The 12771-nt window shown below is 37.3% G+C and overlaps 1 protein-coding gene across 4 annotated transcripts in view; it reads left to right on the forward strand.

Moving 5' to 3' along the window:
- Window positions 1-12223, forward strand: part of SNX29 (sorting nexin 29) — a 450561-nt gene extending 438338 nt beyond the window's left edge. For 2 of the 4 annotated variants that reach the window (XM_043523231.1, XM_007058137.4), the window contains one exon: window positions 529-5649. In XM_043523231.1, coding sequence (XP_043379166.1) covers window positions 529-658 — 130 coding nt within the window. In that variant the 3' untranslated portion in view covers window positions 659-5649. Of the gene's footprint in view, window positions 1-528; window positions 5650-11769 lie in introns of those variants that run through there. The other 2 variants (XR_006284108.1, XM_043523229.1) reach the window with 2 other exon arrangements.
- The last annotated feature ends 548 nt before the right edge of the window (window positions 12224-12771 follow it).

Raw genomic sequence — 12771 nt, forward strand, 5'->3', positions numbered from 1 at the left:
GTTACTGCTTGTTGTTCTTAGAGTATTTGCTTTCCAAGTAAGTTGTTTTCAGGAGACTCATTCATGTAAGATCAAAGTCTGTTGTGGGCCAGAACAGAATGAAGAATTCCCAGCGGCAGTGTGTTACTAATGTATTTCATCACGTAAGGATACATCCATCCATAATTAGACGAATGTTAACTAGGGCATCATCCAAGCTTTTGTCTAGTTTGCCTTTACATATATCATTACCAAATGCTTTTAATGCCATCTCTGAACTTCAGCCCATTGAGTTATGTTTTTATCTGAGAAATTACTGTCTTCCATAAAGTACTACTTGTTCTCATTTTTGCAAGAGCACATTTGTAATTCAGACTCCAGTTAGCAGTATAAATAATGCAGGTCTGTGTAATTAAAGATATGTACTGTACTTTGCCGTCATGTGCAGGATTCTCAAAACAGCTCCCTTTTCTGCATTTAGAATAACTACAGGAGAATTTACACACATCATGAACTTATTCTGGTGTTTTTGTTTTTCTTTTTTCCTAGTGATATCCAACCTGTGGGAGAACCAGTAAGCAAAAGCAATCGCTCAAGAGTGGCTACACGCTTTCCAAAGCTATCTCGGCACCATCAAAGGGAGCCACGGAACCTGGAGCCTCAAAGTGGTGATCTCTGACCCTTTTTATAATTGTGAACATCAGCACCATGTACTTTAAACTGCCCTGTGATTCTGACCTATCCTATACTGTTGATTATGGAAGGCCCTGGGGAGAATACAGCTGCATTGAGTTAATTCCTGAAAGGAGACTCTCAATACTAAAGTTAATAATTCTGATTTAACAGGTCACTTTTGAAAGCAGGAAGCATTTTCCCAAGGACATATGAGGGCTGTTCACATGGGACTCAACAAATTGTACACACTTCCTTTGTTTTGTAAAGCATTCTCTTTTCTTCTAAACTTACTCTACTACGAGTCCCTTGTTTGTGCTGTAGTGTCTCTTACACTCATACCATCTATTTCTGTTCCTGAGATCTGTGTGCATCATTTTCAGAGAATATTATTTTTTTCTTAGAAGTACAACTGTAATTATCACTAATCAATATTTGTCAGAAAGTTGTACTTAAAAAACTTTCCTAACCCATTGCCTTTTGGAAATGGAATGACTGTTGCTTTTTCATTATGATACTCTGATGCACTCAAGAGTATTTTATAAACGTTACAAAGTAAGTGATGGGAGAAAAAACAGTAGAGAGGGCAATAGCTTTTGTACGTTTCTAGTCAGATATTCCCAGAAGCTCTCACTTGTAAAGAGTAATTCTACCAAAATGGAGATTCTAATTATTTTCTATTGAAATTTTTGTTTTTGCTGCAAGGCAAGGTGCAGTACAAGTCAGCTCAAGGAGTTTAGCAAAAAAGGAAACACAAAGTTAACATGTTACAGAATAGAGTATTCCAGCATTTAGCTTTGTTCTGTTATTGATTTCTTGCTGATGTTATTATAAAAACAGTCTCTCAGCATTAAAGAAAGGGGACATTTGGGCATTCTTATAACTACTTTGTAAGACACATGAAATGCTGTTGCTAAGGATTGCCTAAGTTGAAAGTGCCTGTCACCTTTTTACTGGAAAGTGACTTGTAATGATGATGTGAGAACAGCTAAAGAAAACTGGGAGAATAATTGTTACAAGTGCTGGAAATTCTGAAATGGATCAACTGGAATCTAGTTCACAATATCTGTTAGCTATACTGCCATAGGCAGTACACTATGCTTTAGCCATCTTTTTTCCCCCTGTATTGAGCCTTAACCAATATTCATTCATGTTTACTAAAGAATATATTCTGGTTTACCTGTGCCCCAGAACAACTCTCTTCTCACAAGTTGTTTGGATAATCTGTGTTCCCATAGGTTGGTGTATTGTCCGTCTATACCGAAAGAAGGACAGGAGACACTTGATATGGTTTTAATCAGACCGCAACTATATTATTAGATGTCTGTGACTACCCAGCAGATGAAAGTGTACCATGTACCCCTCTTCAACTCCTTCACCCTTCCGGTCCCATGAGATGAGTCAGTGTCGCCACGCTCACCCCTCCCCATTTTGCAGCAGCTTCTGACCTCTCTCCCTCACCCTTAAAGCACTGTTTCCTTTTCCTCAGCAAGCCGGAAAATGGTCCCCCGCATAAAGGTGCAGTGTGGTTCATTTTTGTTATTGCACTCAGTTTATTATGTTAAAACCTGACAGTAGTTAAAGAAACCCAAGGGTTGTTTGTTTGTTTTTTTTCAGAAAAAGAATCCACATATTATTAATGCACTTTCTTGAATGTAGAGCTATTTTAAAAAGTCTAATGAACTGAGACCCATATTCTTCAAGCCTTTGTCCCATTTTGTGGCACTTATTCACGAGTAGCCCTAGTGACTTCAGTCGGACTACTCACATTAATAAGGATTGCTCAAAGTGAATAATTGTTGCAGAACTGGCTTCTGAGTGTGAAGAACGAGTCCTGTAATCCTAACATAGCACTGAGTGATGAGAAAAGGCAACCAGCAGCAACCAGGTATTAACACGCAAGAGCCCAAAAGAAAAATCATGTCCCAGATATGAAATAGTGCTCTGTTACTTGCAATCTTATCTGCTACTGCAGTATCTTCTGCACATCTATAAGAGAACTCCTTTACAAACAAATCCCAATGAGCAGCTTACCAGAAAAGCTAGATGTCTTGATTGCATCAGAAAATGAGTTAATATTGGTGTTTGAATCCAGTAGGGTGAGTTGTTTCTTTAAAAATAAAAAATAATAAAATCTGTAAGCAGACTGCAGCTAAAGCCTTTCCGAACCAATTAATTTGATGCATAACTTATATTTTGAAGTTTGTCTTTGTTGAAAAATTCATAGATTGAATGTGAGTTCGACTTCGAAAGACTTAAGAATTCATATCTTTAAAAGGTCTAAGGACTTTACAAGATTGACAGCAGTGTAATCTGTAATTCATGTGCCAAATTTTGCCTACTAATATTGAATTACAGATTGAACTGAAAGCCTACCTTGCATAAATTCCTTTGAGGAGAATTGGATTTAGATGTGTTTACCACATGAATCTTTTTTTATCTTCAGAAAATATCTCACAATGTACAGCTTTTCCCCCGGTCTTTGAAAGGCTGCAAATGGTAAGGAAACTAATTTAGCAGATACACATATGCTAAACATAGAATGACGTGTACTATCCATATTTTTAAAACTGTCCTTATTGGCTCTTTAAATTATATCTTTCTCTTCTCCAGATTAATTTTCCGTACCTAATTTTAGTATATGAATAAATATGCAAAAATACTGGACTCATTTACAGTGTACAAGTTGTTCTCTGCTAATTTTAGCATAAAATTACTCCTGGCGGAATTTTGCGCCACTGCGCATATGCAGAATTCATGTCCCTGCAGATTTCTTTGCTTCCCCACAGAAAAATGACTTTCTGACAGGGACGCAAAGGGAAACTGCAAGAGGAGTCATGCACCACTCCCTAGCTGTGCAGGTACATCATTTCAGGCATCTGGAACAGCCAGTGGAGAGGTAAATCACTGCAGAGCTGGGGACACCCCAGACAGTGGCTCCTACCCTGAGCTGGGTTCAGCTGCTAGTCCCAGCTGGGCTGGAGGCAGGAGAGGACGGGACTTTCTCTTCCCCTGAAAGGAGTGGCTGGGGCTGTGTCAGACCCACACCCAGAACCCCACACACACATACCCTGCAACTGCAGGAACCTCAGCATCATCCCCTGCTTCCAGGCACTCATCGCTCCACAGCTGCGGGGGGAGAGGTCACTGTATGGGGAGCTGCTTCCCCATCCACCTAACCTCCGTGCATCTGGACCTCCCATATCTTCCCCTTACACCAGAACCCCCCTAGCCCTCCATACCTGAACTCCACCCCACTGATCCTCAACCCCTGCATCTGTATTCCCCCTGCACCCAGACGCCCTGCCTCCAGACTCCCATCCCTGCACCCAGACCACCTACCACTGACCTCCCTGCACTCAACACCCCCCAGAAGCCCCACCCCCTGAGCCTCCACATCCAGACCTCCACGCCATTGACCCCCAATTAGCTGCACCCAGACTCCCATCCCACCAAGCCCCACTCCCCCAGCACCCAGACCCCCACAGCTGAGAGCCCCACACTCAGACCCCTCTGCTGAGTCCCAATCACTTTCACTTGGAAGCCCCTGCAGAGTCCCACACCTAGACCCCCCACTGAGCTGCCTGTACCCAGATTGTCCCACACCTGGATCCCCCCCACTGAGCCCCTCCACATTGGACAAATAAAACTTGCAGAATTTTAAAATATTGTGCACAGCATTTTTAATTTTTTGGAGCAGAATTTTTAATTCTTTGGCGCAGAATGCCCTCACGAGTAAATAAAATGTATATATGATACTAAGATTAGGTACTTCAGAGAACCTTCACTTTGTGAGCTTGTGTTATGTACTGCAGTTATTAATCCACTTAAAAACTCTTCTGTTGTCTCTTTAAGAAAATAGTTCAGTGGAATCTCCTCTTCAGAATTAACACATTATAAAAGGTTACTGAGTAGCTGAGCCTGCAATCTCAGTAGAAACATTCAATAACAGATTATACAATATGAGCCAGATCCTGCTTGCTTTACTCACATGATTAAGATTAATAGAATTTAGTGTTCTAAGGATTCTGGCCAAGATTTTTCAGAAGTGTATTCTGGATGCCCTAATTTTTGGCACCTGAGCCAAATGGTGCCTAGTTAGTTAGTCAGTTAATGCTAAGAACCCATCCTCTGACGATCAGGCCCTTTACAATGTTTGGGCACTGAAAATCATGACCATCTAGTTTAAACAATCTCGTAGGGTTATACCATGTATGCATATAAAATATTGTAATCATAACAATGGTTCTATTAAGTGTATAGGAATACTTTCAGTTTCTCCCATGTATCATTTAATTAAATGCATACAGTTCTGATTATTAAACACTGCTTTTGCAAATCTCACCCAGATTGGTAGTGACTGAAAGCTGTGACTTTCTGATAGCTGATCAGTGGCCTATGCAAAATGAGTTGGTGGGCTCAATCCAGTTCTTGGTAGATAAGCATGTACATCACTGAACACCGATCATTTGTGGTGATCTGAGCAGTTAGGTTAACAATCAAATAGTCCTCTGTTTTCTAGAGTTGCCTTTCAAGTTTAGGCTTCTAGCACAGTGTCAGGACAGAACAGAGAAACTTGCAGTGTTACCTCCTATTCAGTACCTGTTCTGTATATTAGGGCAGTATGAAATCTACATTAACAAGAACATAGATAGAATCATGGAATGAAAACAAAAACATGGAATCCAGTACTATACAAAAAAATAAAGTTGTCTCCTTGCTGTGGCCCCGGGGCCAGAGGAGCTCTGTGTTCCCACCACGACCCCATGGCTGGAGGAGATTTAATTAATTTTTTTAATGGAAAAAAAAGAAATCAGAAAATAATAAATCTGAAAATCCACAATAATAAAATGGATTTCATAGGGCCCTTTGTGTATATACAGTTTAAATCTTCAGGGTCTTAATCTGGAATCTTTTGTGAATGCTTAAAAGAAATTGTAGAAAATATTTTTAATGCTGTTTTTCTATTACATTCAAAATAAATAACTTTCTAAGAAACATAAAGTAGGCCGCAGACAGTTTCAATTTTATTACAGATGGGATTGTCTGTCAGTATTAATTTGTTAAATATTGACTACAGTTATTCAGAATCTTATCTATTTAGAGATTCTGGCATTCTATACACAGAATGTAATGCACTGACCTAAATCCTGTCTTAAATCAAATTTCCCATTTAAATCAAAACAAAACAAAAATCCCAAAATGAATCAGAGGACGGATAATGACACAATAGCAAAGGCTTAACTTGACCTGTCTATTAAATCACACATTGGTGGAAGGATTAATAATTTCTAAACCAGTCCTGTTTAAAAAACATTGTCAGATGGTTAGTTGTAAACAAATTGTATAATTTTATACCCTTTGCAAGTTGTAAACCATTGAGATGGGATTAATATGATAAATATTTGCAGATACGGCATAATGGCAGTAAATTTGACTTTGGCTCACAAATAAGACCCAGATGTTAAGGTGCATTTTGTTGTTGTGAAATTAATGTTTTATTGTACAGACTAATGTCTTTTCAAGCTGTCAAATCACTGAACCTACTAGGAACCTATTAATATATAGGGTTGACTGGTTCAGGGCAGCTAGCTAGTCATGGGACCTGGAATGAGCATTGAATGATCTAGTGATGATGTCTGTCAGTTCATATTAATGATCTAACGGTGATATTTTCTTATCAGTACGTCAGAAGTGAAGAGCTGTGTTTTGTTGTTTTAGAAATGGGCCTCAATCCAGAAAACCCAGAACTTTGCAGGTTGGTCCAGACTCTGGCTGATGTATAAATCTGGCCTGCCCAAATATAGCAGCTGAATCAATCCAGCTTCAGTAGGGAAAATATTAAACTCTTAATACTTGGGAAACTGACTAATTCCCAGTTTTATAACCTATGATTTGAAAGGTTCCTCTGTTGCTGTTGGGGGCAAACTGTAAAATAAAGGCTTCAGGCTTACAGAAGTTCATAGTTAATCCGAATTGCCTCTCTTGTGGCTCACTTTCTCAACATGACTTCCGCTCAGGTTGGGAGCCAATAGCGGGAAATGGATTGCATTGAAGGCCGTGAAGGAGTTGTGGAGGAACTAGTATAGAAGCTGGCAGAAGGGAGTTGAGACCAGTGTCAGTGAAAGACATGTTGCAGCATGAGGCTCTCGCCTGAATGTGTTAGAGGGAGGAGCTATCTTCCAGCACTTGAGGAGAGTAGGGAGTTGGAAAATACGTTACATCAGCTAAGAGGTAGGCAGGGAAGTAAACTGGACAAGCTGAACATGAGTATATACCAATAATCTAAGGTTTAAATTGCTAGAAAGGACAGATTCTGTTCCTAACTAGTGTCTTACTTACAGGAGTATGTATGGTGGGACTCCCCCCCTCCTTTTTTCTTAGTCTCAGATTTGCTTCTCTTCCCTACACATAGCTATTGTGCATAGGGCTGCCAAGACTGGGAAAGTGAATTATCCGATAGGACAGAGTTTCCAGACCAATTCATATTTACTAGCCAAGTGTACCTATAAATATATAAATGAAAACCCTCAAATGTGTTACATTCTTGAGGGGAGAGGAGAGATTTTATAAAATTAGCTATTTGCAAACTATGGCCACATAAGTTTTTGAAACTGATTTGAAGCTTTTATCCCAGGGATTCTCAAACTGGGGGTCGGGAGGTTATTACATAGGGGGTCGGGAGCTATCAGCCTCCACCCCAAGCCCCGCCTTGCCTCCAGCATTTATAATGGTGTTAAATATATAAACAAGTGTTTTTAATTTATAAGGGGGATCACTCAGAGGCTTGCTTTGTGAAAGGGGTCACCAGTACAATAGTTTGAGAACCACTGTTTTAACCCTTCCCTGATAGTAGAGTGTATAAGCAAGCAAAATAAATTCTATTTGTTTTATAAAGGCACCTATTGGCCAATGAGATTACTCTGTTCGAGCATTTCATTTTATGTTTTCATTGTGGTAGTCATTCTCTTTAAGTTGCTTCAAAATGCACTGATTCTACATAGTTTCTGTGTTTCAGAGATTTCAGAAAAAAAAACCACTTTTTTGTCCAACATCCCATAATTCCAAATACTATGTATGGGTGTTCTTAGAGTTACCCAAATTCCATGGAACTCCTGTGGAACAGCTATTTTGGAAGCAGGTGAGGTCATGGCCAAAATTGTGCTCTCAGATCAGGTGCTATTTCCTGGGGCGGGGGGGGTCACCAAATGGCACAAAGGCATACAGGGTATGTCATCACAACAGAGTTAACTTGACTCCAGTGTTCTGTTCTACCAATGGGAGCTTCAGGCATATAGGAAAACTAGATTATCAGAGCCCAGATGACGGCAGAATTGAGTCCTTAAGATCAATAGGAGCAGCACCCTCCCGCTGATGCTTGAATGAGTCACTCCTGCAGATGCATTCAAGCTCCATCATCTTGGATCATGAGACTAATGAACTTAGTTGTCTCCTTACCATTTCCTCGTTATTTTTTTTGGCCAGTCTCACATACCACAACATGAAATATTAATTTGCTGAGCATTCAGCCATTTTGAATGCATGGTTTTGTAGCATTAGATATGTGCAATGTCTTAAAAATCATGTGAATATATTAAACTAGTGCTATTATAAATAATGTTTAAAACTATACGTTGATGTGCATTATGTTTTATTACACTTTCAAGAAAAGATTAAATGTTTGCTTTGTACCCTTTGTTCTGTTCTGCTGTGTGGCCCAGTAAATTTTGTCACATGTTCTGTGCCCCTCCCTCCCACCCAAAAAGTTCATTTTATGGTCCTCTTACATAGAAATTGCATTATTTATGAAATCTCATCTGGAAATCTATCAATACAGATTTCTTAGTAATAAGAACACTTGTTTTTTCTCTTCATATTGACATGAATTTACACACAAGTAATTCACAGTAATATTTAAGAAAGAATCGATCAAATACATTCACATGGGAATATGTTTACCAATATTTCAGTAGCAGTGCCCATGTTGCTGAGAAAAGTTAAACTGGTTGTTGATTTCTTCACATGGATAATTTGAAATGTTAAAAGAGTTTATAGCTTTACATATAATGAATTTAAAGGAAAATAAAAGCTTTTGAACAGAAATCATAATTCTGAAGGTCTGCACTTACTAAGAAGCCAAGAATATTGAGCAAAATAGACTAAAATACCCTTTTGTCTGGGACCAAACCTGCTGGCAAAAGGGTTTCCTTTTTGTTTTTGTTACACAACTGTAGAAAATAGGCAAGATTATTTTAATTTTAAGGTAGAGTATATGTATATATAGTATTCAGATAAGCATCTATAAACGCTTTATATTATTTGTAAGCCATGTTATGTTAATGTTTACATGATAGAATTTTTAAACAAATCTATATATAATTTTCTAAATACTTTCTTGTATTAAATATTTCTTTTGAAATATCCTGTGGTAATTTTGTTATAATTTGGTTTAAATGTTCCCCTATACTAACAAGAAAATTAAAAATTGGCATTTTGTATGGTAAAAGATAGCATGTTTGCGGCCTATTTGTGGTACTCAGCTGTTTTATACTCAGCAGTCTGTGATTTATTTTCCCCTTTTAAATGTGCAAAGTTAATACAAATATACTTTGGGCTAAATTTCCAAAACAATGTACTAGGCATCCGGTTTTAATTAGATTAACATTCTCATTCATTGTGTCTGATGAATATTATTTGATGTGTGAAATCTAAGAGACATGGATATCAGATGTACAGTCAATCAAACAAATAAGAGAACAAAACAGTAAACATCTTTCAATTATATTCTCATCTTGTCTTCCATGTTGCTGTTAGAAAAACATATTTACCATTGAAAATATCTTCCAAGCAAAAACCAATACAATTAAATGGGGTCTTGGAATCCCAGAAGTATTAGGGAGAAAAGAGTTTAATGAAAACATTATTATTAATGAGAATATTTCAAACATTCAAACCAGACCTTTTGTTTTATGTAAGGCAAACTGTCCTATTTGATAAAGAGCAAGTCGCCTTGGGCCTCTTTATATGTTCTTATAATTATTTCAAATAGAGTGGAATAGTTAAAGATCACTAGCTTCATTCTATTCTGAAATCATAGTTTTCATGTAACACCATTGTTTTGTTAGGCGCAGTGTTGCATAGGAGTTAGAGCAGGAGACTGACTCACAAGGATCTGAGTTCTTTTCCTCTGTCTGCCAATGACCTGCCATGTGGATTCAAGCAGTTTTGAAAATTAGACCCATTTTAATCTCCCTCTGCCTCCGTTTTCTTCCTCCATAAAACAGGAAAAATAAAGCTGCTTCAGAGATTGCCTGCACAGATCTACAGATTTGGGATGTTTGTGAAAGCTCAGAACCTTTTGGGAAGGCAGCAGTTTTTATGGACTCTGCATGCATGTGCCACATGTTCGTAAATGAGACTATAATGAGGTCCTTTATTCTCCCTCAATTTTTTTTTTACTAGTGAGACAGAGAAATTGGAACTCCTTTTTCCTATAATCTGCCAGGTTGGATTTTATTTTTAGCTAATCAGCGCATTGGAATCTTAGATGAAAGGCACTAAATAAATGCCCGAAGTATTAAATCTCATTTCGCCAGTGTGATATACAAAATTGTTATCCAGAAATGCATTTTCTTAACAGGAATTAGGCTTACTTGGTCAGGCCATTATTTTATTTCATTTGGTTACTTTCTTATGTTCAGCATCCAAGTATCTGTATTTGGATCCCTATTACAGAGAAATCATATATTTGGATATCCAGATTGGTATTTACATACCTAAAATGCATACTTGGGTACGTAAGTACTTATGTGAAATCCCAGCTGCTAAATCTGGGTGCCTAATTTGAGTGGAAAGCATAAATTGGACTTTCTGTGTATACTTAGTCAAGTGTTGGGTAACAAAAGAAGTTGTCATTTAAAATAATTATACAGGCAGGAAGGGTCTGCTTGTTTACAACATAGTCAGGTGAGTAATTCCATTAAAACTGGTGAAACTCCTCGTGTAAATAGAGATTACGCTTGTGTAGAGAGACCCATTGAAATCAGTGGAACTATCAAATGAAAAGGGGTTTGTAGGCTCAGGTGCTTAGTCCTTTATGAGGTTTTTTTTTAAACTAGCGAGCAAACTTATGACCAGTTAGCCATGACACAGTGCAGTTTAACACAGCAGTGCTGAAGAATACAGCTGTCATGAACAGTACTGTCTACTAATCAACTATGAAACCTTTCATAGTTTAGTCATTTTAAATCTTGTTTAGAAAAAATGTGCCTATACAACTTGTCAGTCTGGGTCCGAAATTTTGAACAGAAAAGTTTCAGTCCATATATATTATAATTTACACAGCAGAAAAAAATGTTTTTTGTGATTTCATAAGCTTTTTTTTTGTCTTGCTTAAGAACAGAACTGTGCAGTTAATCCTTAATGTAGGCTAAAGCCTTTTTGGATCTTAAAAAAACCTTTTTTTAAATGACAGTATCAATGATTTTATTCTTACCATGCAACATCTCTTTATGCAAGATTGTGGCTTGGTACTTATGCCATGCATTGGCCGGCTGAAATGAAATACTTGCATCCATTTCAAAAAGGATTTTGTGAATTGGGCATGATATTGTACATAGGAACATGACATAGTAAATGCTGTGTAGAAAGAGCAGAATCAAAGCTGGCATGTATTACATGATAAGAATATTGTTTTCTCACCAATTTGCTAGCAGGGCTGCTTCTGTTCATTTTTACTGTGCAAACTCCAACAGAAATGACTTGAACTTTTCTACCACCGCTTTCAGTAAGAAAAATATTCAGCATATTACACATAATTATATTAACAATAATGTAGTTGCTGCTTCATCTTTTAAGATCAGAGTCCTGTTGTCTGTGTTGGAATATCCTGTAACAAAACTGGCCTGGGATTTTCAAAGGGGCCTTGAAAGTCACTGCAAGTTGGGCACTTAACTCCCATGAAAAAATGTGATAAAAATGATTTTGAGAGGCTTGCTACATATATTTTCTGTGTGAAAAATAGTTATTGGTTAAGAAAAAATGGCAGTGAAAAAATTAAGCACCTTTTTGAATATATTTGTTATTACATTTATATTTCTTAACTTTATTTCCCACCAGGTTCCCCATCTGTTTGGGCCCTTCTTCCTGCAAATTCCTCCGTGAGTTTAAGTGCCTTTCACAACAGTTTGAGGTTCCAGTGTCTGCTTTCAAATCTCATTTTCAATTATAAAACTAAATTATAAATATTAAAGCTATTGTTTAATGTTTTTGGTTTTGCTTTTACATTTCTATTCAGGACTGAATGTCCGTATTGGGTCATTCTGGGTTTTTACGAAATAAAAAGAAATGATTTTTTACCCTACTCAGACCTTGCCTAAAGATCTTACTCAGCCTTTCCTGATTACTTTGGGAAATCCAATTTAATAACTATGTCTTAAATAATGACATACCATATTACAAACATCAACAACTGTGTTATTATCACAGGGGTATCACACTATTTTATTTTCATCTGGTGTAAATTGTGTGTGCATTAATTGACACATTATAGAAGGTAACACTATAAAATAATTTGGATCAGTAATATATAATTTGACTTCATTGATCTACCAAACCAGTCTATTCCTGAAGTGGAAGACTAAATTAAAATCGATGATGACCTCAGCACTGAACTCTTTAAACTGTTGGGCTGTTTGAAGGATCTGCATTTCTGATCTGAACATGAGATACAAACTAATTGAACTGTTAACTCTTAGATTTATCATGAAACAACTCAAACCCTCAATAGGCTTTTGGTTGATACAGTACTGGAATACAAAGTTAATTGTGTATCCAGAGTTGCAGTTTTAAACTGCAGGCAGTTAATATGATGAGGCATTTTGCAGGATTTAAAAACATTATTTGCATGTTTTTGTAATCCATGTGGCTGATCTTTTAAATGATTAAAATTATTAAAAACAGAATAGGATTGATGAATTGTCTTATAAAAATAAGTGATCTGGAACAGATACGCCATTGATTGCAAGTAACAAAACCAGAGGATAATTAAACAATAGGAACGAGAAAATACGGGAGAGCTTCTTCCCACACAGCAAAATGAAAGTTACAATATATATAAAT

The sequence above is a fragment of the Chelonia mydas genome, chromosome 10 (genome assembly GCF_015237465.2).
Source record: "Chelonia mydas isolate rCheMyd1 chromosome 10, rCheMyd1.pri.v2, whole genome shotgun sequence".
NCBI lineage: Eukaryota > Metazoa > Chordata > Testudines > Cheloniidae > Chelonia > Chelonia mydas.